This window comes from Cololabis saira, chromosome 10 (assembly GCF_033807715.1).
Source record: "Cololabis saira isolate AMF1-May2022 chromosome 10, fColSai1.1, whole genome shotgun sequence".
NCBI classification, from domain to species: Eukaryota; Metazoa; Chordata; class Actinopteri; order Beloniformes; family Belonidae; genus Cololabis; species Cololabis saira.
The window spans coordinates 33,185,921-33,213,885 of record NC_084596.1 but is presented as its reverse complement, the minus strand read 5'-3'; the positions used below and the strand labels follow the sequence as shown (position 1 = coordinate 33,213,885).

At 40.8% G+C, this 27,965-nt stretch overlaps 1 protein-coding gene across 2 annotated transcripts; it reads right to left on the bottom strand.

Annotated features, from left to right (window-relative positions):
- On the bottom strand, window positions 1-27,731 carry gng12a (guanine nucleotide binding protein (G protein), gamma 12a). Of its 2 annotated transcripts, none has more exons than XM_061732632.1 (3): window positions 27,409-27,731; window positions 3,282-3,390; window positions 1-1,930 (listed from the first exon to the last, which is right to left on the bottom strand). In XM_061732632.1, the coding sequence occupies exons 2-3, from the start codon at window positions 3,372-3,374 to the stop codon at window positions 1,805-1,807; spliced, it is 219 nt and encodes a 72-aa protein (XP_061588616.1). In that variant the 5' UTR covers window positions 3,375-3,390; window positions 27,409-27,731; the 3' UTR covers window positions 1-1,804. The 2 variants fall into 2 exon arrangements, with proteins under 2 accessions (XP_061588616.1, XP_061588617.1); XM_061732633.1 differs by lacking the exon at window positions 27,409-27,731 and adding an exon at window positions 23,791-23,927.
- Between the last annotated feature and the right edge of the window lie 234 nt (window positions 27,732-27,965).

Below are 27,965 nucleotides of genomic sequence, written 5' to 3'. Positions count from 1 at the left end.
GTAGGAATGCTTCACTTTATTAATCTTAGTTAGGACTTCATACAAAGATTGGTGTATTAATAAAGACATTTATCAAAAAGCTGATCTTGACTGTTAAATTAATCCAGCAATGGTACAATAAGGCTGTTACAGAGTTGCTGTGAATGGACAGGAATGATCACGTGTGGCAGTGGCTTTCTGAGTTTCTCCCGTGGAGGCATGAAGGAGGGATTTATTGCAGGTGAGAAGAGCCAACTCCAAGAGACACCATAAGAAACACACAGCTGACAATACGCTAGATCTTGCTGACCTGAAGACCTGTGGGTACACTTTGGAGGAAGCAACGACACAGAAACTGCTGAGAAGCGGAGCACCAGGTAAGTGAAACGAAAGTTGACAGGTTTTTACATGTACACAAAACAAATGGCACAAGAAATTGTTACAAATCACTTTCATCCCACAAAAAAACATTTGACAGAATTTTTTCTTTTTTTTTAAAGAAACACTTTAGGATTGTTCTTCATCATACAAGCAGACATAAGTAAGGCTTTAGAGTGAGGATTTGTATCGGTAATATCTACTCAATGTCATTGCTTAATTTCCTGCAGCAGATATTTTCATCAGCAGATCAGAGCCTGGGTGACGTGTGAGACTGAAGCCCCACTAACCACACAAATGTTGACTACAGAAGGAGAACATGGAAAACATTGGGAGCGGTTTTGTCACTAAAACACTTTGCACCTCCAATCCTTGTGTTGAAGTACTTGCTGTGACGTGCACTTTGACTCGACTAGGTAATTTGTTGTGATGAATGAAAAATTGTCACTCACTATGTTAAGCAAGTTTTCCGTTACTACAAAAAAAAACAGCCTTGCACTGACGTGTTTTCTGAGTAAATGCCTGCAATGCTCTCAGATAATATTGAGATGCTTATAAATGCAGGAGGATTGGTTTGGTTTGGTCTATTAACACATTGTTATTCTGCACCCAATGTCCACCGACAGCAGGATGGGAAAAAACAAAAACACCAGACCAGTGAGAAAGAAAGAAAAAAGCCTTTTTCATTTGGGCTTGATTCACCATTTGTCTCAAATATGTGGGTGAGTTTCCAGAAGCTTGAAAATCTGATACTGACATCATGGAAATTGTCTAAACATGGTGTTTTCTTTAAATCAGCTAAAGACAACACTGTACAAAGCAATCATGCTGCAGAGACCAAACAGGAAAGGTGGGAGTTCAGAGGGATGTAGCTTGCCATTGATCAGAAAGAGCTGCTGCAACGCTGTAAAATACTTTTGAGTTACTGTAATCAACAACAACAGGCTCGTGTACCCAAATCAACAATACTTAATGGTAACATCTGCTGAGAAGCTCGGTGGAAACACAGACCCCTTGAATTGAGTCATCAACACTGCAGAGCTGTAACATGCAGTTGTTTTCTGAAGCTGATGTCATTTTAAAGGACAGAAGGGTTACTTTGGTTGTTTGTATCCATTTAAGGCAAACCAGAGACACAAATAACAGTCACTGCCCATTGGAGATGAGACTGTGTACAGATGAGGGACCAAATCCATCACTGATCATTGTCATTGCTGTTAGAATAGTCAGGAAATAATGTTCACGTTTGACATTTAAAACATTGTGCACCCGATGCCATCAGACATCATGTAGTCAAAGTTTTGCTGCTTTTGAGAAAATCATGGTTGATTTGTTAACTTGTAGTCATGATAATAATCACAGTCCCCCCCTCAATCCTCCCAACAAAATGAATACAGCAACATTAATAACAAAACAAAATAAACACATAAAGGCTAAGTGGCTCCCATTACAATATAGTGCAGGGTTTTTTATCCTTGAAGGGATTGTCTGAAGCAGGGATGCCAACGAGGAAAGGGTCGTTTCTGGCATGTTCACTGCAGTAGTTCATGAGGTCAGCAGAGGCTTTCGACACCTGGGAAAACAAACACAGATGGATTGAGGGACAATTCAGCGAGTGCTTTTTTTAAAAACATTTATTGTGCCGAGCATTCTTCCCAATCAATTGTTTCCCTCAGTTTAACATATTATTGCAGACTGCCAGGCAGAGATTAAAGTCCTGTTTGTTTAAAGACCAGAGAACAGATTCAGTTTCAGTGATGTCTTCAAGCCTTTAGGTGTTACTGCTGGATATTTCTTTATTTATCTGAGGATTTAACATTATGCCCTTGGAGTCGTCTTGGCTGGGCAACCCACACAGAACTAAACCTTCTCCATTTATCAACTTTCTGTCTAACTATGGACTGATGAATAGCACTATGATTCATGTTCTCTGGAAAGCGCTTACAGACAACTTCTGTTGTAGACACTATATAAATAAAACTGAATTTAAAAAAATGCAGTCTGAAGAAGCCCAACTACTCTGGATCTAACAAACTTTGATACGTAAGAGTGTTTTTCATTAACCAGCGCGGCTCTGAACCAAACATCTGAGCATCATTTCCATAACTGGACTCCAGGTGGGAAACAAGTGACTCCAATTAGTTTTTGTCCAATTTGCTGCTAGCATGCAAATAAATCCATAATATGGGACCACAATGCATTTATGATCTTCTTTATGAGGAATACAAACCAGATTGCTGCAGTCTGCTTTTGAGGCGAACTGGGACTATACATAAATACGGGAAGTAAACTGAGTTGAAATCAAAAAACCTCCAGGTAACAGAGGTAGTTGTGTGACTTGAATTTGATTGATCGGCCTGAATCTGATCAGATTTCTATTGAACACGTTGGCTTCTTCTGGGATATGCCTTCAGAGGACTTTTGTTTTTCACTGGGTGCCACATTAGTAAAGTTAAACAAATTCCTATTATAACTCCTTTACACCCTTCTTTTTGTAGTTTTGTGTTAAATATAAGCAAAATATCCAAAAAGTTTTGCTCTGTATCTGTGGATGAGATGGTGGGATAAGTTTCAAAAAGGGAAGACATCAAGATAAGAAGAGTGGAAAAGAAGGTTTCAAAATCTTTTAATAACAACAAAAATCTCAGACAATGTTGTTATCCACTGTGTTGATGACTTTAAAAGCCTTCAAAAAATAGTATTTTTTGTGTATAAGTTGCATTTAGCATGCAAAATGTATACATTTCATACATTTTTTTTAATGCATGACTGGTTTCTATTTAAACTTTGCATGAATAGAAACCAAAAGCGGAATGAATTCCCGAGCAGGAGCACAAGATAAACCAGATAATTACGTTCAACAAGGGCAAAGGCGTGTAATTAAGATGTGAAGTTTAACTGCATGTTTTATGGCGGCACCATACCTTTATCCTCTCAATGCTGGCCTCTATTCTCAGCTGGTGCACCGTTCGCCTGGCATTGGCAATATTATTGGAGCTGTGAGGCTTTGAAGACATCCTGCGCAACACAACTCTGCAATGAAGAACAAGAGAGAAAAAAGCTGAAGTAAGATGGTTGAAAATGTAATGATGATGTACTGGGGATTTTGTAAGTCAAGCACAAACGTAATGAGGCAAATACACAGACAGAATCCAATCTACTTCCTGTTCCTCTGCAGGACATTCTCCATGTGCACTGTTTAATTAACTTTCAGCAATTATGAGCCAAAATCATGAGCATGAGGCGTAGGCAGAGTTTAACTATGCACAACCTATATTTGTTAAACTACGACAAAATGCCCAGTTTTCAGTGTTAAGGAAAGATTAAGTCTGAAGTTCAGACGTATGCATGTGGGGGTGAAGCACTTCAAAGGGTCTGGCTTGTGATTCTGGTTCCTGCTAATCACTGACAGACTGGATGTGAGCAAGCCCGGACACATCACACGGTCCATAAAGGAACGCTGGCGCTGGTATTGCTCTCCTGCTCCCTTGCTTACTGTTTATTCCCATTCGTTGCAGTTTCTCATAAAGACGTCCACATTTCCTCTGACATTTCTGCAAATGCCTTTGCAGGACACACCTCGCTATTGCCATAACTGCTTCTCGGTAGGGAACAGGAAGTCCTGAGAACACTTTCTAAGAAGTACATTGTGACATCTACATGAAAACCTTCTGCATACATGCAAGAGTTTTATTTCAAGTAAATGTTAATAAACGTGTGTTGACTATATTGCTAATACTCCTCTGGTTTGAATATCGTTGGATGTTTCCCAGAATTATTTTAATCTGTAGTGACTGCTAATGGATATATTATTTTTAATTTGTAAACATGCAAATGAACTAAAATATGTTGCTCCATAAATGCATTAAGTTCTCCAATCAGTTTACTTACTTAAGAGTTTTTCTGCTTCTATGGTTCTTTAACTTTAAATCTCTCAGACCCCAGCCATGGGGACTAAATGAAAGCAATTAAACAAGAGGAGAAATTAAAAGGGACAACTGAGAGCACCACACAAAAACTTACAAAAGTCACACCCAGCCCTAAGCCACGATGTAAGATGACTCTATGTTTATTAGACAGATCCTCTGCAACCTGCAGGTTGTAGTCTCTCCAGACAGCGTCTGATGCTGTAGCTGTTCCTGCTGGACAATGTGGGTTAAGAGGTATTTTGCAGTATTTTTGGGCTGAACATCAATATGTGATATTAATCATTGGTACCTAATAATTCTGACCACATTAAATCAAACATGCTGACTTTAGAAACTCCAACATCAGGATGAGAAAAGCCGAACTGCCGGCTCTGTAAGCACTCAGAGACAATAGGAGAGCAGATGGCTCTACTGAGAAAAAAATGTAAATAAAGTGAATTAAAGCAACATTAACTGCATATTGATATCACACTATATCTCCTTGTACATATTATACTACTAATTTAAGATCAATCAATCTCTCTTACAAAACCAGTATCGTGTCCCGTCCTATAGCTGGATCACACTGAAGGAGGAACAATGACTTCTGTTTATACAATCTGACATAGACAAAAAAGTGTCAATGGAAAGAGAAATCTTAACGTTCAGATCTCTAAGACAGAGAGAGAGAGAGAGAGAGAGAGAGAGAGAGAGAGAGAGAGAGAGAGAGAGAGAGAGAGAGAGAGAGAGAGAGAGAGAGAGAGAGACACACAGAGAGAGAGAGAGACACACAGAGAGAGAGAGTCGAGTTTCTTTTTACGATGAAGATAAGAAACTACTGAAAAGAAAGAACACGTAGGGATGACTCAGATAGCTTAAGTGTTATTGATAGCATGTCAGTGAGGCATGTTCGGGTCACAACGTGAGGGAACATCCTCAGGAAACATTGTAGGCTGGTCACAAAGGCAAGGCCCACGACGGAGGGCACGGAAAAACGCTTTACATTCATGAATGATGAGTGAAGGTGTTTGTTTCTATAGAGCAGAGGAAGGTTTCGTGTGGGCTGGGTTCTGGCTGGGTGGCTAAACTGCAGAAAAGGTTCACTTTTTCATTCTAGTTAATTAAGTTTGATTTTTCTTAGAGATATAACTTCAAAAGATGTCTATGCAGATAGTGCATTCCGCTTTCCGTCTGACCCCCAGGTTCAAAGCTGGAGGTGACAAATGTTTTCCAATGTTGGTGTTACAATTCATCAACCCAGACGGAGTCAGACAAACCCAGAGGATTAGTACTTTTGTCTTATTCAGCTTTAGTTCTTATGTTGCCAAAACCATGCATGTGTTACTGTGTAATTTAGCTCAACCAAAGATCCTCTATACACAAGATAGCGCATTGCCGTTACTGGCAATGGTTTGAAATGGTATACACTTCTGGTCTCCTAAGTGGGCGTGGCCGCCCCCTCCCCACATCGTTTTGGAACATACAACACTAGATACAGTACAACTTTCTTCCAAAAAAGGCTTAAATAATAAAAATAACAGTATTATTAACCAAAGAAGCAAGTTTTATATTAGTTTTAAACTTCATTTTATCCGTTGGGAAAACGATGAGCGCCAAATCTCGCGAGAGTGTGTTGCTCAGACAGAGACAGGTCTCAAACAAAGTTCATTTTCTCCTAATCTGTCGGTCTGAAAATTTCCATTTTGGTGTCAGAATGTTCAGAAGGTTTGTGGCTTTTGAAAAATGGGTCCCATATTTCCTTAGGTTACTATGGGGCGAAAGAATTGGTAATAATCTGTGCTCACGTTCACTTTTCCCATAGGACTCAATAGACTCAGACCTAATAGACTCAGGTCTCCTAAGGGGGCGTGGCAGTCACGTGACACAGATACAGGAAACACAACCGTAGTGGACTGTCTCGGTTTATAGAACGTCTCTGGCTCAACAGTAGCTCTCCTGGACGTGTCAGTCTCCTTTTTCTGATTTCTATCCTATTGCAAACTGAATGCATCCCAGTCTGTTTTTTACTGTTTTTTAATGGATAAGCCATCGACACAGGTCCCGAGCTAAGATGTCCATGCAGTATACCTGCAAACGCTGCACCTGCATAATTCAGTGCTAAACATAGCATGTAACACGCACTTTTATTTTAAGACTTTAACCTTCCAGGTGTTCAGTTTCTGCTAAACAAAATCACAGATGTGCAAACAACAAATGTTGACAACGGTACACGCCATCCCTGTTTGAAAATATGCTGCACAGAGTGTACTAACATGCAAATAAAAAGGTTAGATAAGAATTTTTTTTAAATAGCTAGCTTATATAAAAAAAACGTAATCTCTGCTCCCACTGAGCTGTGCATTGTTACTTTGTAATTTTTAAAGTCTAAAATTGTGAATTTACCAAGTCTGAAATTTCTAAAACATCTCTTCAGATTTGTGTTCATGTGCAGTCTTGTGGAAGATACTGATGGTTGAAGTAACAATGCAGTGATAAAAGGGGCTTTAGTTACCTTGAAATACAGGAAATAATGTTCATATTTTTAAGAATACAAAGCCAGACTTTCCGACTCTTTTTCTTGGATATTTATAGCCATAGGATTTGATGAATAAAAGCAACTAAGTACACTTGGATATTACAATATTGTCCCTTCTAACATGCATTTGTATATTTCCCAATATTGATGTAGTGATGCAAGCTGTACTACTGATTAATGCTGCTATAAGGCTTATTTGTGAGCGCTAACATTAAGCCAAAGTGACTTATCAGCTTAACCAACATGGAGACTAGTGGGGAGAGGAAAGAGTTCAATCCCACCAACACTTAAAAGTGATTTTTGCGGGAAAAGCACCTCATGTGAGCCACCTCAGTCAAACTGTGCAGCCCCTATGATGTGATGCCAACTACCAGCAACTCCAGTCAGGCTGAAGCTCTGTAGGAGGGCACTGGCGTGTGAGCTCAAGTGTGTGGTATTAAGAACCACCATGTACATATAGGAACCTGGAGAAAAAAAAAGGGTTACCTCAAAGGATCAGAAAGAAGACCACCCCCTTTACAGTACAATACACACTCAAACAGTGAGGACCACCTACTGCACTGAGGAGCCCAACTTCCCTGCAGCACCTAACGCACAAACACAACCCACCCGCACATATGCAATTCATTAACGCAGTGTTCAAAGTGAACAGGGGCCCATTATGAGTCAATTGCATTAACACCAACAGTAGAGGAGCACCCGTGTGTGAGTCTCAGACTGTTACTATACAGGGACTCAGGCCCAGAGAAGACTCTTAAACTGGCTGCTGACGAACACAAAGAGAACCATTAAAAGCTAAAAGAAGAGTCAGTTCTGTCAACTGTACAGTATGTGTGGTCTCCTTGGGACTTCTTAGACTGGAACAGCTTTTATGATTAAATAAAACTGCTAATAAACCACTTTAGAGTTTAAGTATTGTTGACTGACATGAAGTGGCTGCGCACTTTGCTTTTTACACATCAGAAGTCCTCTATTTAGTAAACTTTTTAGTGTTTGGAATGAAAAAAACCAAAACCAGTCTATTAGGACCACAATTGAAAAAAAAAGAAAAAAAAAAGAAAAACGTTTTGGAAACTCAATCTGAGTCCTGCAATTTTGACACTTAAAAGCAGCTCACACCATTTGTTTGACATGAGGTTAATGAGTTCAATCGAAGGATATTTTTGCATATGACATGCAGCGCATGATTGCTTACCGTTCAGGCCGGTTTAATTGGTGCTTTTATAAACCTCACTGACGTTTATGACATAACAGAGAGATGAATTGGCTGTGAGCCATTTTTAAACTAAATTCTTCTCAAGGTTATCATCCTTTAGAAGTTCATGAAATGAAACCTCTTGTTTGAGTATTACTAATTATTTCTCTACAAAGTACTCTATAAAGTACTATACAGTTGTAATCTCCATAAAGACTGTCATTTTGATTTGGATTGCTTTTACAGTGTATAAAATCCAAGATAATGTAGTTAAAGTCTCAGCACAAAACTCTCCCTGTGTGAGTTATACCCTGCTAGAGCTGTTTTAAATAAATGCTTGTGCATACACAACGTTTTTACCACTACCTAAGGTCCTTTATGTGACTGGACTACTTTTAATTTTTTCCAAGAAACACCAGCGACTTGTTAAGACAGAAACTTGTCTGCAACATTACAGCCTTTATGGTAAACTCCTGATGTGTGGAAAAATACTTGTTCATGCTCCAAAGTATAACAGACTGATTGTTTTGTTTATGAAAATAACAAATGTACAATAAGTTTCTTTATGAAAACCTAAATCAAATGCTTTCCTATAGCTTTTTTAGTATTGTGCATGTACTGCATGCATGATGATGCATGCATCATTATGATTGTACATGAGAACTTTACTAACTTTTCAGCTTATATTCAAAGTAGATTTTCCTGTAATGGTTCTGGGGTTAAGAATAAAAAAAAAAGGTGTGTGTGTCGGTGTGGGTGTGGGGATAAATGACATATCTGCTGCCTGGCGTCAGATGTTATATACCATCTGATAAGTAAATAACGAAATTGTTGAAATGCAGACAGATGTCTGCACCTTCGAACAAAAGGGTTCAAAGACCTGGCTCCAACCACAGACCAGTGAAATAGTTCTCCCTTGTGTATCCACACACACGCACGTACACACACACACACACAGTGTTTTTTTTATTTCTCTCATGTGTGCTCCTCCTGCCAGTAGGAGTTTCCCTGTTCAAACAAGGCTAAAATTAACCTTCTCACACCCTCTACTGCTGGTCAGCACTTTTCCAGCTGAGTGAAAAAAAACCCTTGGGCTGCACCTACAACGTGACCCAGAGCTACTGTGCTGTGTTTTCTGCTTTACTATAAACACTGTCTTGTTCTCACATCATTACCATGCTTATCAAGGCCAGTAATACCCAGTCATCAATCCTGCTGCTGAGTATAGTTAGATTGTGTTTATGAACCAGGGGGGAGACTGCCAACAGCAGGGGAGAGGCAGAGACTGTAGACTTGCACTCGTTCACACTGAGAACCAGCCAACAAGTGACATCCCACCAGACGAAAAGAAAGGAGTAAATATTACTCTGTGCTTTGTTTGCCAGAAAAAGTTGATACTGCAAATATTGTGACTATGCAGTGAGACAAAGGACCTAGAAGACAAGTTTTCTTTTGACTTAAGGTTGTTCTCCCACTAGGGGAGTTTTTTACCTGCCATTCTTTATGTTATGTTTATGTAATAATTGCTCGGGGGTCATGTTCTGGGTGTCTGGAAAGATCCTAGAGACAACTTGTGTTGTAATAGACGCTATATAAATAGAATTGAATTGAATTACTAACATCAAAACATTTACCAACAGTTACCAGTATTTATAAGTTCAGCGATTGCACATATGGAAACTTACAGGATGTAGTTCTGCAACAAGATGTTTTCAAGACACCATTGAGGGCACAACTAAAAATGTAATTATAACATAACAAATTAGGGCAACTGCAGTAATTTGCATGTGTAGCCTACCGTGTTTTCCGTACTATAAGGCACACCTAAAATCCTTAATTTTCCTCAAAAATCAGCTTTGCCCCTATAATCAGATGTGCCTTATGTATGAATTGTGTTGTCCTTAATTACCCCAAACCAGTTTTAAGTGGTACACTACGCTCAAAAAAACGTATAAGTGCGACTTTGGTAAGCGGCCTGACTGAATGTCGGATCATTCCCAGTTTACAAAAGACGCTGTATTAAAGTCTGTCGTTGGTTGGATACGTGTTGCAACGCCAGACGTTAAATAACAAATTATGTAGTGCTGGCAAGCAACCAACATCTAGTCAACTCGACGACGAAATCAAAAATGATAGCAATGTTTAGCTGAGTTAATACAGACGGGTGGTTGCTTCGTTAAACACGGATTACAGATGAGAAAGTGATAGCAGCTAGGCATTGGCTGAGCCGACTGTCAATCAATCATATTAGAAATAAATCATGTTTGATACAAACTCTCCTAGACGTTATTAAAAAAATTCACTGTTGTCTGAGTTGTCATGGGTGTGAACTCATATGATTGAGACCAAAACATTTTTTAGAACCACGCTGTAAATATGTTTATTTCTGCTCTAAAACTGGACAATTTAGCATGGGTGTCAATGGAGATTGACCTGCTTTTCGAACTCGCTCTAGCGGCCAGTCGAGGAACTGCAACAAATCTTAGTTAAGACAACCGGGAAGGTAGATGGGTGGCGCTTAGATATAATGATCATCTTATTATAGTGCCCCCTACTGGCTATTTAGGTTCAAATTTGGCACATTCTTTCGAAATAAAATAATGAATGAGTCTTCATAAACGTCAGTCTTTCCCTTTTGTAATTGTTGGCCTCTGATTGGCTGTTAAGCAGCTGGTTTGAGAAGTTATCGAAATAGGTCTTTAGGTTTTGCTTTCAGTTTAAACCTTCTATAATCATACCAACATTGAGATTTTATCTCAGTATATTCATTAGATACTGACAGGTGTTTGTTGTGGCAGAGTAAAATTTAGCTTTTTCTTTGTTTTACCCTGTAAAAGTTCTGAAGATACGAGGCAAAATGTGAGTTGTAACTGCAGAGCCACCTACAGTGTACTGGGATCATATTACAGTAATTGACAGAGGTCTGGATGTAGGTTGGACTCTATATACCAGTTTTACTTGATGCAAAATGGACTTTTGCACTGCCGGAGCCCCTAAAAAAGAATCATATCAGTCTTGCAAAGACCCAGGGAAAGCCCGGACATCAACTCCACTGAAATGGGAGCTGTATATATGAATGCATATTCTCAATGAACTAAAACTTAACTGTAAAGAAGAATCGGAAGAAAAAATCCACTGGATATGTGAGGGGTTGACAGTATCATACATGAATTATTTCTTTCAAGTTATTGTGATATAAGATTGCTTTTACCAGCTACTGAATCATGCAGGGGTGCAATTTCTTCCACACGCCTGCATCTTGAGTTTTTGGTCAGGAAATACAGTATGACATGCGTATAAGTCATAAGTCATGTGCTGGTTTGTCAGGCTTTATTTATCTAATTCCAATAAAAGAAGATGTTTTAATTATGTCCTGATATGGAAAACCTAAACACTGAAGTAATATTTAGTGCAACGAATACATTTGACATAATCAATTATTAACAGAGAAGATATTAAAAGCAGTCATAGTTTGCAGAAGGAGTTGTAAAGAGATTATATACCTGAGTTCCAGGTTTATCAGCTGCACAAACACAAACCCAGAGTCAACAACATAGGGAAGCAGAATTGTAGAGCATGTGTCCTCTGAGGGCAACCCTGACAAGACGCAGAGCTGCAGGTATGGCCACTGTGATAAGCGACGTCGACGGGACCCCACCCAGGCCACAGGCTGCACGCTCAGTACAATGGGATACTAAGAAAATTCAGTCCTCTTAATGAAACTGCTCAATTTCCAGTTAGCTGACAGGCATACTGTATATTATCCCTATGCAGGCAAACATTTCCAGGGAAAGCTGCAGGACTGTTCAAGGGTTGGTGGACAGATGTTCAGATAAAACATGCACTCCAACAAACAACATTCTTGATATTTTTGCACCCGTATGAAGAAGTCTCAGTCTGTTACACCCAGGTTCTCAGAATCTGGCAAGCCTGCACAATCCTCTTTTTTTAAAGAAAAACTTGCAAATGTAGGAAACTGCAAAACAGACACACAGCGTCTAGACTCGAGGATTTCTAAATCCGAAATTCATGCGCAATTACTTGAAGCTCATTCCTGTCCAAATAAGCTCTGAATGATTCTTTGTGTCGAGCACAGACGAGATGACCAGCAAGTTTTCATGTTGGAATTATTACAAGTCAGCCCAGTTATTGTGAAGTCTCCAGACCAGCACCAGAAGATACATGTAAAAACTGAATGTCCTGTTAGATAAGCTGGCCACTGCAATGAGATAGAAGTAAGTGAATCTGCATCTTAACAAAGATGTTCTTTCAGACTGTGCGAACATGGCTGCAAATACAGGGGCTGATACAGCACCGAAGAAAAGCAGCATGTCAGGGTCTGTGAGTGCCTGACATAAGGGACGGATAACGCTGATAACACCGGGGAATAGTAACTCTGGTATGCAACACATGATTACGCAAAAAAGGCATCCACTCTGCACAAAACACAATTCAAAACTCTACCACCTGACTGCAATTCATCCGAAAAAGGACTATTCGTCTCAATCTTTTAACTCAGTCCTTGAATTATTTTTAGCTCTCTTCCAAATCATTGGGTTGGGTGGTAAAATCTGGCCTCTGAACTGCTGAGCTTGCTCTCCCAACATAGCTGTGTCAGCCGTGCTGTTAGTACTGTATATTGTTGAAATAGCAAATTATCACTTTGTGCAGTTCTAAATGTGGGTGCAGTGTGGTTGAAATATTAGGGAGAATATAGAATAAGTGTAGGTACGTTGAGGCTTAATGGATGCCTGCAACCAGCATTTGTGTGTGTGTGTGTGTGTGTGTGTGTGTGTGTGTGTGTGTGCATGTATATGGGGGGGAGGGGGTTGTAAGTGAGTAAAGGAGAAAAAAAAAAACTTATCGTGGACTTATCTGCATTAACTGTGCTAAATAAATATTTGGCCCACATTTGGAAAGGATAAATAAACAGTTTATAATGTTTATAATGTATTATGTCAGATACAAAGTATTTAGACTAGGTACAGAGCCAACCTTGGGCAGCAACTTTAAGAAACATTTCATATCAACAGTGCAGTTAATGGTGCTCTGCAAAAAAGCCGGGATGAAATGATGAAACAACATGCAACAAGATTGTACTGTTAATTTAGCACTAATTTAGACAGACTAACTAGCAAAAAGAAAGGATGATTGAATGTGAGAGTTAACAGTGAAGATTGGAGAGTCTTTCACTGTCCATTGTTGCAGCTGACGATCGAAGTCTTTGCATACCTTCCACAGAAGACAGACGTGGTAATGATGTAATTATGTGATGCTCAACACGTAGCCGGACAGGACGCATGGCTTTCAGACAAAGGATCTCAAATGTTAAGGAGCAACAGAAGCTGACACAGAGGGCTTCCCGCACCAAAATGACATCATTACCAACTAGAATATGCACTAAAAATAGTCCACAGGTCTCTGTTGTTGTTGGCTACGGTGGACTCAGTTACAGCTAAAAACTACTTCAGCTGCAGCCAAGTGTGCCTATTCCTACTGCCAGCTGGCTATCGTCCAGATTAGCAAGGTCTCTGCAGAGGTGCCCATGAGCCTCTGGTTCTCCAGTAATGGGTCATTATCAAGCGCAGAAGAGCTCAAAACAAACAAAGGCCTATGACAGATAATGCCGTTCAGACGTCACTACAGACGTACTGGGGCTGACATGCAGGAGACACAGGCGACCCGGGCCAGAGAGGCAGTGTCTCTCTGCCCTGCCCTCGGCAAACAAACAGCATTGTTTCACAAAACCTGCACAAAAGGAAGCTTAGTGCAAGCCAAGTGGAGTTTGCTGGAAATGGATGCAGAGAAGGAATAAATGGTGGGGCAGAGAGCGGCGTGCTTGCAACTGAGACTGAGGGAAAGTTAGAGTTTGCGTGCACTCTGAAAGGGGAGTTCAGCTGCAGGAAGCATGCTATGTAGCTCTGCACATGTTGCACTTGGTCTTTTGCCAAAAACTCTATGGCTGGCGACATGTACACCATAAAAGTTGAAGCTATTGTGAGTGGCTCGCCTGTTGCCTTGGCCCTTCTTGCCTGTGAAAGCTACTATTCACGACGAAGGCAGAGAGATACCACACAATGGATCTCCATTTCTGGCCCAACACTGCCCTGCCTATATGGAACAATAAACAAACGTGTTCAGTCTTTCCAGTCCCCGCCCCTGAGCTTGACTTACTAAATTTGTGTTACTACCACTGCAGTAAAGGTGGAATAAAGCAGGCCAAAGGTCTGGATTGTTGCCAGTTGGATGGAAAAGGTTGGGCTGGGGGTCCTGGGGGTTAAGAAAAATAGCATGCATGGACGGAATCACTGATAATGGCTTGGGTGTCACGAAGCTCATGAGAAAAAAAAAATGTAAGGGTTGTAAAACAATTTATGTTTCTTGTAAAGAGGAAATGGGATTAGTGAGTGGGTACCATAAATGAGAATAGTGTATGTGTGGGGAGGGAGGGAGGAGAGAGAGAGAGAGAGAGAGAGAGAGAGAGAGAGAGAGAGAGAGAGAGAGAGAGCGAGAGAGAGAGAGAGAGAGAGAGCGAGGGAGAGGGAGCGAGAAAGCGAAAGAGAGAGAGAGAAAGGAGGACAAAGGTGAATTTGTGTCACAAGTTGCAAAGTCCATTTTTGTATGTGGATTTGTTTTATGGTAATCCATACACACAATGTCAAGACTAAGACATAGATGTGCTCAGTATCTAATGACTATTTCAGATTCAGGATTCAGGATTCAGTAACGTGTCCAACGTGTGCAGGGCTGGTTGGATGCTCAACTACTGTTCCATCCAGGCAGCTTCATCCCACTCGTGGTTATGAGGGCCGGTAGCCCATTCAACTTTATATAGGGCAAAGAGGCACAGTACATCATGGAGCTGACAAAATACAGAGAATACAAAGAATGATAAATACAACAGCAACCAGCAGTCCTATCATACAGGAAAGGGAATTCATGTTGAGAAAAAGGCACAATTTCCTCTTTCAGGAGGCTGAATTTAGAGAGAAATAAAGAGGAGAAATATCTTTCACGCTATCAGCAAAAAAAAGTCTTTTGAGCAAACAAAAACCCTTTCAATAAAAATGTTCCCAAAGAAAAAGGATTATTTGAATGAGGAAATTAAATATTGCATCTTTACTATTTAACAATATTTTTTTTCTTTACATTTATGAACGGCCTGTTGACGTGCAGAGGGTCCCAACTTCTGCCATCTGACAGCTGACACCGGCTGCAGCAGACTCCCATGCAAAAATGATTGTGGGTTAATAAATCATTATTCAATTCAGTAAAATTAAATTCCGCTTGGGGAGAATGTTGTATAATGCAGACAAGACAATAAACCAAGAGCATATGCATTCATATTTGAACAATAAAGATCTTGTTCATTCAAAGTACATGCACACAGCTCTGTTGACTGAAAACAGAAGCATGTACAACGTGCTGATCTGTCATTAGTGCAGCTAGAACATACAGCAGCTGTGTCATGACACCCATGTGATCCAGTGGGTGGAGAACAGACTGTATGTGAAAAAGTGTCAGCTTTGGATACAAGCATGTGGGTTTGCTAGTGCATGAATATGCATGTGTTTTTTCTAGTGCATGCTTATTCTTATCACTGCTATTTGATAACTTACTGTTTACAGGCATTTTATTTTACTTTTCAATTATACATATTTATAGTTACAACAGCAATCTGAAATAAATGCAAATGCTGCACAAATGAAACTGAAAAAAGGGAAACCAGAGCACCTATTTCCATACTTGCATCTCCCTCAACACAAGACATTAAGTGATTTAACACCTAAGAGGCCACATTTGTTCTAGTTTGTCGCTCTCATTTGTTCATCTAAAAACTGCTGACCTTTGTCCTCACATGTCAGAGGTCAGCGGACCAGCCGTGCTACTATCTCATTCTGTTGCCCTCACTTGAAAAAGAAGAGAAAAGAGGGTGACGGGTATCACAGCACGGAGGAGGGGAAACCTGAAACGGAAGAGCTGACAGGGACCGGTCACTGATAAAACATTTCAGATTCATGATCCTCAACAACTCTCAAACCCAGCCCACAGGAAGCCCGGGACATATTTGGAAGTCATGAACAAGAAGTCATGTGGTTTTCTATCTAAAGCCCTGACAGCGTTAGTTCAGAACCCAGTGATCCAAATTATCTCTGAGTAAGAAGGGACATTTCTGAACAAACGGGAACAGGAATGACCGGCACGTGGATAACAGAAAGATTACTGCACATGAGCACTCGAGAACAAACTGCACGAGGGAAAGAAAAAAAAACCCTCCCATGCGATCACACAGAGCTAAAAGAGCAGGTAGAGCATATCTAAATACAGTTCTGAGCAGCGCTGATGCTAAACTCCACGAGGAAAATGCAACAGTCATTATGACTAATGCAAAGTCAGGATATTACACCACTGAAGGAGGGGAATATCCTTTGTGTCTACTGACGTATTACCTCTTCCAGAGTGATTGGGACTACAAAGTCTAATAAACTGCAGATATTTATGAGCTAGTGTTTGCGTTTATGACGGAAGTGAAGGCCTTTGTTTGAGCTGTCCAGGATGGTTGAGGAACAAAGAATCTATCGGTCAACACAAATATGTCTGTGGACTTACTACATGTTGAAATAATTCTCACAAGTTTCTTTTGGTGGTTTTTCACACACGCACATGTGTCAAATACACCTTCCTGTTTTTAAACCTAGCAAGAATTGACGGTTGTGTTACATCCAGAATCCTGTCTACAACTGACAAGCGTCTACAGTTAATTACTGGACGTCTCTTGTGATGATGTGATGAAAGGATAAGACTTGTTGGAGTTTTCCCTTGAGATTTAGAAACCAGAAAAAAGACAAGAAAGTTTCTTGAATGCATTTTATAAGCGTAAGACCTCTAAAACAAATGACATTCTAACGTCAGCTAAGATGCTGCCTGCAGGACATTTAAAGTCATGACAGCGAACAGGAGTTCCTGTCACGCAGCTGGAAAGAAAAAGCACTTTTGGTTTTGATTTTTAAACGTTTCCATTGTTGGAGAGAGATGTGAAGACTGCAAAGCACAAAAATGCAGGGCTGGATTCCTAAATTCCCCTAAAATATCTAAAATACTTGTGGAGTGGATTCACTGTGGTTGGATGAAAGCTGAAACTCTGGTAATTATATGAAAATGAAGGCAGACCGGAACTTGCAATGACCCATTGACTTTGATAGCTCAGACCCCCCACAACCTTCACACACACACATGCACACACACACACACGCACACATACACACACAGACAAAGTGGCGTGAATTACAATTAATCAGGAGCTACATGAATGGCTGCTCCTCCCTCAGATCAGCAGTTACAGAGTCACATTGGCTCCAGGAAGAGGCTCACACTGTGGGTCACACTGGGGCCACTTCCTGTGCAGCCCACCCCAAATCCCCTAAAAAAAAAAAGATCTTTGCCTCCTTTTCATCCTCCCTTTCCTTCCCCTCTTCATGCTCTATCCATTTCTCAGCGGCCGCAGGTCAAAAGGTCCACCTGGATCATTCATGCAAGTATATTTTTGTTTGTTTTACCCTGATTGTAGACACTGCAATGAGGTTCCCACAAAAAAGTATGCTTTTTTTTTCAAGTTAACATACAGTGCATTGAGTTGAATTGTGCCTTGTCAAGAAAAATCTAAACTGAGCGCTATGGCTGCAAAGCGACAAGTACTTCAACATGGAGAGGGAGGGTAAAAGAGTAAAATGAGTTCATTGTAGATTTTGTGACTGATTTCTGCAGCAAATATTATAAACATTCAGATAATTCCCTCCACTGAAAAGTGTGTAACAAGGGATGCCTGTCTCTTTGGCAAAGTTCAGAAAGGTAGACTGCACAAGGAGCCAGTATACAAGAAGCTGGACCAAATGTGAGGCCTTGTTCTGGGCACAATGAAAGAGCGAGAAATAAACCAAATCAACTTTGAAAGTGAATAAATTTCACAGAGTGTGAATGGGGCACCTGGTGTGGGCACATGAAGAAGCACTGATAGTCTGCTCAAGAACACAGGCTGGTATTGTGCCAGAAAAACACAGCGTCGTGTCGAACAGAACTGGGGGTCAGACGGAGTTGTAAGGCAACAAAACATGGCTGCAGCTTCTTCTTACAAACACAACACAACTGACATTTGTAGCTAGTAAACGGTGGTGCTACAGGTGTTGCATCCTTCAAGTCCCAGCTGGGCCTCATTGAGGAAGTGCACACACTGTTCTTTGTGTGGGATGCCAGCAAACTTCTTCATACTTTTACAAAAGGTTCTAAAGGAGAATCTGTCAGACTGAAAGGGTTCCTCCAATCATGCACACGCCCACCCTGCTATAAACGCAGCATGAATGATACATTTGTCATCTGAGCCTTTAAGCTGCTGCATCTTCAACTTTACTACGGTTGTATCAGGATCTGTGCATATTTGGGAGTGGTGAACGTTGCAGCTCAAAGGTTCCCATACCTGTCAGACAGGCTGCTATTTTATGTTGGCTGGACTCTCGCCCCCTCTCACAGGATATGTCCATATTTGGGTTGCTGCCTTATGAAATACAGAGGAGCTCGGAGGAAATACAATCAAGAAGGGAACTTGAGATCTTACAAAAGGTATGCCTTCCTGTTAGTTGGGAGTAAACCCGTCCCACCGGACCGGCAAACAGAATTACTGCCTTTACTTGTTTGACAATTTCCAATATGCAGGAAACATTCATTTTAAATACCCGGTAGTAGGAAGCAGTTCCAGTATCAGTTCAAAGGATGGACTACATTTATGCTGGAATGCATGAAGATGAAGAGTGCGTGTAGGATACGTTGTATCCCAGAATTATGAGGTCAGATGTGAGAAGAAGATTATTTGGAGAGAAGAGTTTTACGTTTCTGTCACCCAACATTTGATCCTCTGTTTGTGCACATCTGTTGTGTTTGTGACACCGTGCTTGTGCTGGTTAAAACAGTTATTCCAGTAAATAAGAGTAATGTGAACCTCAAGGGTGCACACACAACCCGGGCCATCAGACAGGACAAATAACTGAAAACTGAATCATGCCACAGGTGCTGCAGAAGCTCCATAATCTCTTACGCTGCAGGAAAAGGCCTCTTTTACACACATTCACGTATTCTGGCTCTCTCTTGAGAATAAACAGAAATGGCTCTCTGCAACGGACGCATCTATAGTGTGTTTGAGCCACCTGGAGTGACAGATGGCTCATGTGTGTGTGAGCGGGAGTCTGCAGAGACAACACTACAGAAGGAGAAAGATGCAATTCAGGGGTGCAGGTCCACTCATGGAAGGTGGCATCATGTAGACAATTTGACACTTAACTAATGACTTATCCCGGCTCAAAAACTACACCATAAAAGTTTGACAGTTACTGCTTTTGCTGACGCAGCTGAACCCATGTTGATACAAAGCATACCAGCGGGGGCCAGAAAGCGCTCAGAGAGCCCCACCATGTGGCAGAAAGGGGGTACTGTATGATAACTTTAAGCGCCAGTTATTGTCCGTCTATCCCAAACCTTACATCGCTGTATAATACTTTGAACTGTATTTTTCAATTACCCTTTTCAGTCTTGTAAAAGCGGACCATTGTCCTTTCCAGTTCATTAAATTTCCCTTCATATGTAATCTATTACACTTATGTGACTCAAGTAGGGTTGCAGAGGGGTGGAAAATTCCCATTAAACATCCAAAAAGTTTCCAGAAACCTTGTACGGAAAGTTCACCATTGGAAATATTCCAAATTGGAAACTGTCCATGGGAAATAGAAATTTGTGGTAAATTATCATTTATAAATACAAATATCAGCAGTTACGCATGCCAGTAAACTTCATTTCTTCTCCAGCAAATGTGCTTTTTACATATTTTAGATCCAACATTTATGCTGTTCTTCATTCTCTCTGTTTCTGTTTTCTCTTTTCCTGCTCTGTCCAGCTGGTCTTCAGCAGGAGGATCCCCCCTTATGATCCAGGACCTGGTCCAGCTTTCTTCCCTCCTAAAGGGGAGTTTTCCTTGCCACTGTTTGGCTTAAGGTTTTTCTCCCACTAGGGTTTTTTTTACCTGCCACTGTTTATGTTTATGTAATAATTGCTTGGGGGTCATGTTCTGGGTCTCTGGAAAGCACCTAGAGACAACTTCTGTTGTAATAAACGCTACAGTACATAAATAAAATTTAACTGAATTGAATTGAATTGACTGCTGCTGTAAGTAATGTTTTTATGCAGGACTTTTGGCACATCACACTCATGCAATAGCATGCACAAGTATATAGTTAGCTAAACATTTGTAACGATCTGGAATGGTTAAAATAACAACAAGCCACATGATAAGCAAACTCTATTACTTCAGTAACATCACCAACCCTGAGTGAATGGATAGCGTTCCTGGGTTGAAATGATGTGTCCTCATGGTCCTGATGTGACCTGCAGGATTCTAGCAACGATCCATGTTATGGGACAGAGGGATGTGCAGAGTAGAAATTAAACTGACTTTACAATAAATATAATGGCTTTATTCCATTATATAGATTATACTGACAGATGTTTTAGTTCCAACAACTTCCCTATTATGAGCTAACCTGTAATCTTTGACATTTCAGATTCATGCCCATATTTATAATGTTAATTCCCATGGAAAGTTTCCAACTTTTAAAAATGTATTTGTGCATCCCTATGCTCAAATAAGTCCACTGTCCTAAATATTCTAACCCCACAGAGAGCTCTATAAACCAGTCGTCTGCTGTCATACAGAGACCTGGCAACTGGCTTCTGCTCCAGCGACGTCACAACCGAGGAGGAAGCTCAAGATCAGTCAACAAAGTAAACGTTTCCTTCTGCTGATCAGTTTGTGGAGGTTTTTCCTCTGAATGTTTCTGAGAAGTGTATAATATTTCCCTGTTATTATCTAACAGTGACACCACAAATTCAAATCAAAATTGCAAATAATGCAATTAGCAAATTGCAAAGGCTGTACTTATGCTATACATGATGCAGCATGTCTGACGAGGCTCAAAGCCTTGCTGCTCACTGCTGTTAGTCACTGTGTGTTGCTGGTGTGACAGTCATGCCCACCGATGATAAATACCATTCTTCTCAGTACTAATCACATCACCCAATCAAAAATGGTCCATGTCTAGACACGCGAAAGTAGTGGAAGCATAACATTAAGTGCCATGTTAAGAGAAATAACCACTGTCATCCCTTTACAGATTAAACTTTTATTCCCAAACAAAAAGAGGGGATTGTATTGTATGGATGAATTTTGAATTTGATAAAGGAGGAGTACACAGCAGAAAAGGACAAATCCAGCCAGCACAACAGGACTCAACACCACAATATAATAACAAAAGCACCACAGGCCGCGTCACGTTGATGTGTCTGTCACGTCAATAGAATGGAAAAAACAACTTCTGAGTCACTTGTCATGGTAGAGCCATATGAAAACAGCTCATGGAGGCACAACTCTGTGCCCACGCCGTGGTTAAAGACTCTTTAACACACTCACATCAGAACTCAACAAAATATCTCCCATTTCCTCCTGTGCATATCTTAGTCACGTGTCCCTTCCTGAGCTTTGCCCAGAATGAATGAATGAATGAAATAATTACAGCTGGAAAAGCTGGAAAAGGTGGAGTTTTGTGCCACAACAACAGACAGACTAATCCATACCTGTGTCACACCATATAGTTAATTAATAATGTATTTAAATTGAAGAATTGCTGCTTACAAATGCCCCATGGGTTAATGTAGTAATCCTCGAATGCAGAGTGAATATTCAATTTGAGCATCACAAATCTAATCGCAATATTTGTCAGAAAATTGCAATTCAATGCTTCCGTTCCGCCCTAAACGGCGTGCATCTTTCCTTGAAAGCACGAGCTGCTGGATTGCGTAAGGCCCCTTCGCAACCCTCCAGTCACAGAGCCATGCTGAACAACAGATGGAGGACAGAAAGGTCCCTGTATCTGCAGTAAAGATCACAATGGGCCTAAAAATAGATTAATTGCTCACCAACGTAAATAAATACACTTCTCTCTGTCCCTCCTCTCACTCATTCACATACTGTTGTCCTGTCACACCCGTCAAACACACACAAATACTGAACTGTGAGAAACTGAGTTTGAGAATTAAGGAAAGCAGCATTTCCAGGTCAGGGCGCCACTTCTTTCTTTTCTTCATAAAGTAATATTTGGTTATATGTTACCCAATTTATAGGGAAGAAAAAGGCATTGAACCTGCATTTACATAAAATGAAACGGGAAGGATTTGGATGTGTCTTGGTACAGCTGGAAATTAAGAAAACTGTGAAGGCTAAATAGAGTTAATCTGCTTTAGTTTTAAGATTGTGGTATTGTTGCACACTATTGTCATCTAAATTATCTAATAGCATAAAACAAAGTCATTATTAAGGTTATCACTTGTGTTTTCCCCACTGTATGACAGACACAAAGAAACAGCAAAAGCACATAACGTTGACATGTTACAGGATTTCTAAAACATTTTTCAACCATACAGATAGCTAGGAGTGGATTTTCAGTTGGACATAACAAGTTATGGTTTGAAGTCATTTTGTTTCTTTACTGTGGATAACAGAAAACAATACTATATCCTTGTCCTGAAAGGAAAACTCATCAAATGATTCAATACTTCATTCTTTTTTTTTTTTAAACCTTTACTAAGTATTCTGATCTTTTTTTTCTCATTCTGTGTTTATTCTCAAATTCCCTGACACCAATATCTTTATTGTATCAAGTTACTGACGAGTATTGTGGAGAAATCAGCTTCTCAGCTCATTAACTAACCTTGTCTGTTAGAAGAGCTCCAAATCTGAGCTCACATCAGTGTCAACGAAGAGCGTCACCTTTGGGCGCAGTTTACACTCCAAACACGGCTATCTTATCTGCCTCTGCGTCTCTGTCCAATCAGAAAAGAGAAAGAGTTCTGTTTCACCAGAAAACTGGGGCCTCATGAAAACCTCAACTAAAAAAAAAAAAAAAAGTTTTTAACAACTAACTTTTTTGCACTGACGTCGGTTTGAAATAGTCATTCTGCAGGGCACCGACTTTTCTGACTAAAGTCCTCAGATGATTAAACCTGGTTGTTACATAGGTTTATTGTACTCAGCAGAAACGTTTTTAAGAAATATTCTAACAAAAAAAAAAACAGTTAAGATCGCAACATTAAGATGACTTATTCACTTCTATCCGCTATTATTTCATTTTGTACTTGAGCTAAAATGTGCTCTCAACTGAGTGCACAACTGGATCCACGCTGTGGAGTAAAATCAGTGGGAAAACTGTTTGTACCACAGCCTGCTCTCCTTCAGCTCAAGTATTTTGGACTTTCCTGTTAGATCCTGACATGTTACCGCAGGCCCCCGGCGCTTGGTAGCACAATCACACACTGCCGGCTGACAGGAGACAGTCAGCCGGCAGTGTGTGAAAATCTGCAACAGTCAATGATTGTTGGCTTCTGATGTTGAAAATACAAGTCACCTGATAGATCCTTTCATCGCTTGAAGTAGACAGACAATAATAACCATTAAGCTTATAAAAAACATCAATCGGAACTTTTTAAGTTCAAAATTTCCGCTCTTATTTTATACAAACAATAGCGTTTGCAAAATATCATCAAGAACACTCTCTCTAAGTGACCGTGATTTAAGGAAGAAATCCTTATTAGCCGATCAGTAGCTACTGTATGAGCAGGAAGCTGTGGAAATAAAGCATCCTGCAGTTCCTGCTATAACATTAATTTCAGGTTCTTTGCCTTTGTGGCGACGTGGGTCCTACCTCTTCTCCCTGTCAACAGTCTCCTCCACCCAGATTGACAAACAGAGACGCAGCAGCTCTGCAGGCTGAACACGGGCTGTAGCACCAGTCTTTCCTCAAAATGGAAAGCAGACTGAGAGGGGAAGGCCACGCTGAGAGAAACAATCTGAAAATCTCCACACGTTACAGAGATGACAGGGGAAAAAAGGCAGACGCTACCTTGATTACCTATGTGAGATGGTTGTCATGACAACACTTCCTGCTTCGGTAATAAGCACATTTGAAGTTGATGTCAATGAGATTAGTACATAAGCACAAACAAGTCATTATGCACTGAAGCCAACAGTGAAAAAAACCTCTAACTTTGTCCATGCCTTCTTTTTTGCTGTACCATTTTATTCCCTGATAAATGACGATATTAGGATAAAGTTCATTATGTAACCTACTCGGTCTACTTTGAGTCAATACAAAAAAAAGATCCTAAGTAATGCCTGGTATTTCATAAAAGCAAGTACTTGCTGCTGCCAAACCAACAGATGGGTGTGACTTTCTATCCGCAGTGTCACCACCCCTCCTGCATCTGCTTCTGGGTAGGGAGGAATTCAAGAAAACCAGACAATGTAGGCTATGCCTTGTGACTACCGACACACACAATGCAGAGCATTCAAACACACACTAAAACACTCTCACACAAACAAATGCCAAGTTAGGAAAGCTTTTAAGAGCTACGGTTCATCTTTACATGCCTCTGAAGAACGACATACTTAAGAACATTTAAAGAAAAGACAGGCAGAGATGTACTTAATGTTTGTATCTGTCATCATGTCTAGAAAAAGAAATTTAAAAAAAACAAACAGAAAAAGAAACTGTTGTGTATTGAAGAAGACATTAGTTGGGCACAGATTCCTAAGGTGGTTCTGGAGGTTAACCCTCCAACCAGATCTGAGTATCAAAGATTCTCTTAAGTATAATTTGTTGGGTTTTTTTAAATTAGGAAAATATGACCGGTGAAGGAATTTTTTACTTTTGCCAAATACAAATGAAATAACTGACAAATGAAGTTTCACCCGTCCATTCCTGTCAGGGACTGGGCGGTGGGGCAGCAGCCTGGGTCTTCCAGAAGAGAAAGCTCAGCTATCCATCATGTGGGTCTGTCCCCGAGTCCTCGGCCCTCACAATCAGACCCTGACCCTCATCTGACGTGCAACAGTGCAGGGATCCATCTCTGAACAAATCCTAAATGACTGAGCATCTCTGAAGATGTGCTCAAACATCTCTCAATGGAACCTCAGCTCCACCACTTCAGCAAATGTTTATCACATGATCTAATTATCCTTTTGATACTGAAATTATATAAAGTATCTATTTAGCACAGATATGTCCCGTAGTGTCATTTGCATAAAAATGTGCAATACAAGCATAAAAGCTGCTTGTCTTGTTCATCTACTCTCAGAACTTCCATCTTGCTGACATTAAATGTGTCATTACTTACATATACTGATGAAGTTAACACTTATCAAATAGTTAGTGATTAATCAATTGAATTGTAATAAATATGTTTATAAATAAAATGTTTTGAGTAGCTTATTTCAACCAACAATCAGCTCCAACCCAAGGATGCATCACCTCGTTTGATAAGTGGGGCTGCAGATAAGGTGAATTTGTGCTTACTACAGTTTAATTGAGCCTCTGATTAGCCTTACATTAATCAGCAGATGTTAGATACTGATCATTTAGTCTCAAAATAGGCTACCACAGCAGTCAGGCGTGCACACGTTGGAAATATCAGTGTTTGCATGAGGATGCCGCTACGCTATTATTATGAGTCAGAAATGGAGGATAAAAAGCAAGTGTGAGCTTTCATGAGTATATTCTGCAACATGTACTTTTAGCAACATATACTTTACGTACTCTGTGTGTGTGTGTGTGTGTGTGTGTGTGTGTGTGTGTGTGTGTGTGTGTGTGTGTGTGTGTGTGTGTGTGTGTGTGTGTGTGAAAATATGTGAATCACTAGTAGGGAAGTAGTAAGCTCATTCAAAAAGCACTGAAGCAAGCACATACACACACACACATTAACTCTCCCCAGCGGGGACTTCACAGACAGAACTATGAGGAAACAGATCCTGGCTGATGACAGGCTCCCACTGGAGGCCACCGCTGTGTCTTCCTCCAATCTGGCTGTTTGTCGGAAACCCTTCTCCAGAGCTGCCAATCGAGTTGGGCAGCATTCTGTCAGAGGAGATGCACGGTGGCTCTAGAACAGTCTTCTGGCTGATAAACTGCTGCAGCATTGCTTACAGCTGCATGTGCCACATCCCACATGATCCCAACAGTTCATCCCTTGTTCAGCAAGTTAAAACTAAAATTTAAAAAAATATCTTTCTTCTGTGCAAACTCAAACTGTACAGGGAGGTCCTTTCCCTGTCTAATCTTTACACTAAGCAGGCTATAGTTCCCTGCTTGACAACCTACTCCCTCATTCTTTCTCTAATTCATCTGCATGCATCACACGTTGCATAAACCCTGCCAGTAATCTGGCCTGGCCGGCTCACACAACTCCAAATACATCCCATACCACAGAAACTGCGAGAAAGATAATGAGTTTTTTTTTTTTTAAAACAGAAGGGACAAGCAATTGTTGGAATGCACATCATCTGCTTAATTTCAAATGAAAAACCACAACGTGAAGCTGCCCTTTCCTGCTCTGTTTGTGGCACATATGCTGAGTAAACCACTGATAGATTTGGATGCACTTGCTCACGGCTGCACGTCTGCCTCTTCGCCACCTACAAAATCTGAGGTACTTTCTCTTGTCTAGAATCGGCTACGAGCTCTTCACCCCTAAAACGTGAAACGTGTCGACCCAACCCAAACCTCAGCCATCAGTGCGAAAGGCAGGAAATGTGTGTTCTTCATCCTCCAGTGTGTGCGCTGTGCCCCAATCATGTTGATGGGCATCAAGAGGAGGCTTTGATGGCGGTGAATGGGGTACTAATGAGTTGGCCTTATCAATGGCCAGTCTGTATTCTGTCCTCCTAATGGCCAGAGGGGCATCCACAGCTCTGTGGATGCCCCATGTAAACATCTCAGCCTCTTCCCTGTGCAGGGCCTCCTCTCCCCATCACACAAAGATCACACTCCCCTGCCCCATCCCCCATTGAAACTCATTTATAACACGCACTTTCTAATGATTTCTTTGGTTTATATAAAAGTGTTACTCATTTTCTGGAATAATCCAAGTCCCTCAGTGGCAAACACAGTAGGTGGAGCTTGTAGGGAATCAGAAAGAGCTGAAGGCCCCGGTCACCTGTTGAATACTATACTCAGAAAGACATTAGTCTAACATTAAACCAAACATTGCTGGAGCCACTTCAATGTTGTTGAGGAGTCCGATCTGGAAGCTGGGGCTTGTGTTGTCTACTGTCTCGCAGGGAAGCAGTTTGGCACCAACTGTTGCTTGGGTTAAGACTGAATTATGGTTCTGCGTTAAATCGACGCGCAGCCTACGCCGTAGACTACGGCGTATGGTACGCGGCGACGCGAACCGTACGGCGTAGGCTCTGCGTTGGTGTAACGCGGAACCATAAATCAGCCTTCAGAAACGTCTCTCTTCCTATGGATGGGTGATGTTGGTCCTACCTGCTCAGTTTCTGTCGCTGGAGCCGAACTGGGTCCGTCAACAGGCTGGGAGGAGACCTCGTTCTCTCACGGTGCTGGATCAGAACTACACTGTTATAAATGATAATTAAAAAAAAAAATAACACCTGTACATGTAATCTCGCTGTCGACTTCGCAGATATCAGGTTTTGACTTTTCGCTGACAGCCGGTGTTGATATGTTTTAATGTCGACTACTTTTTTCCTTCTTCTTCTTCACGAGGGCGAAGACTACCCACTCTCCTTTTCTTTTCCTCCTCCACTTGGACGAAAACAGCCGAAATCAGCCGGGAGGACCGAGGCGGACCGAGGCGGACTGAGGGACCAACCCGAAACACGGCGCTCATCCAGCGTCGACCGCGTAACTGCACTTCCGGAGTTTTAGCGCAATGTGTCGTTGTCATAGAAACACTATTGAAAAAAAAAAGATTTGAAAAATAAATAAATCACCGAAAGAGTGGAAAAAAACGTCGTCTCAACATTTTTTTTATATATTCATTTACAATTTTTTTTAAAAAAGAGAGAAAGCGCATTAACTTA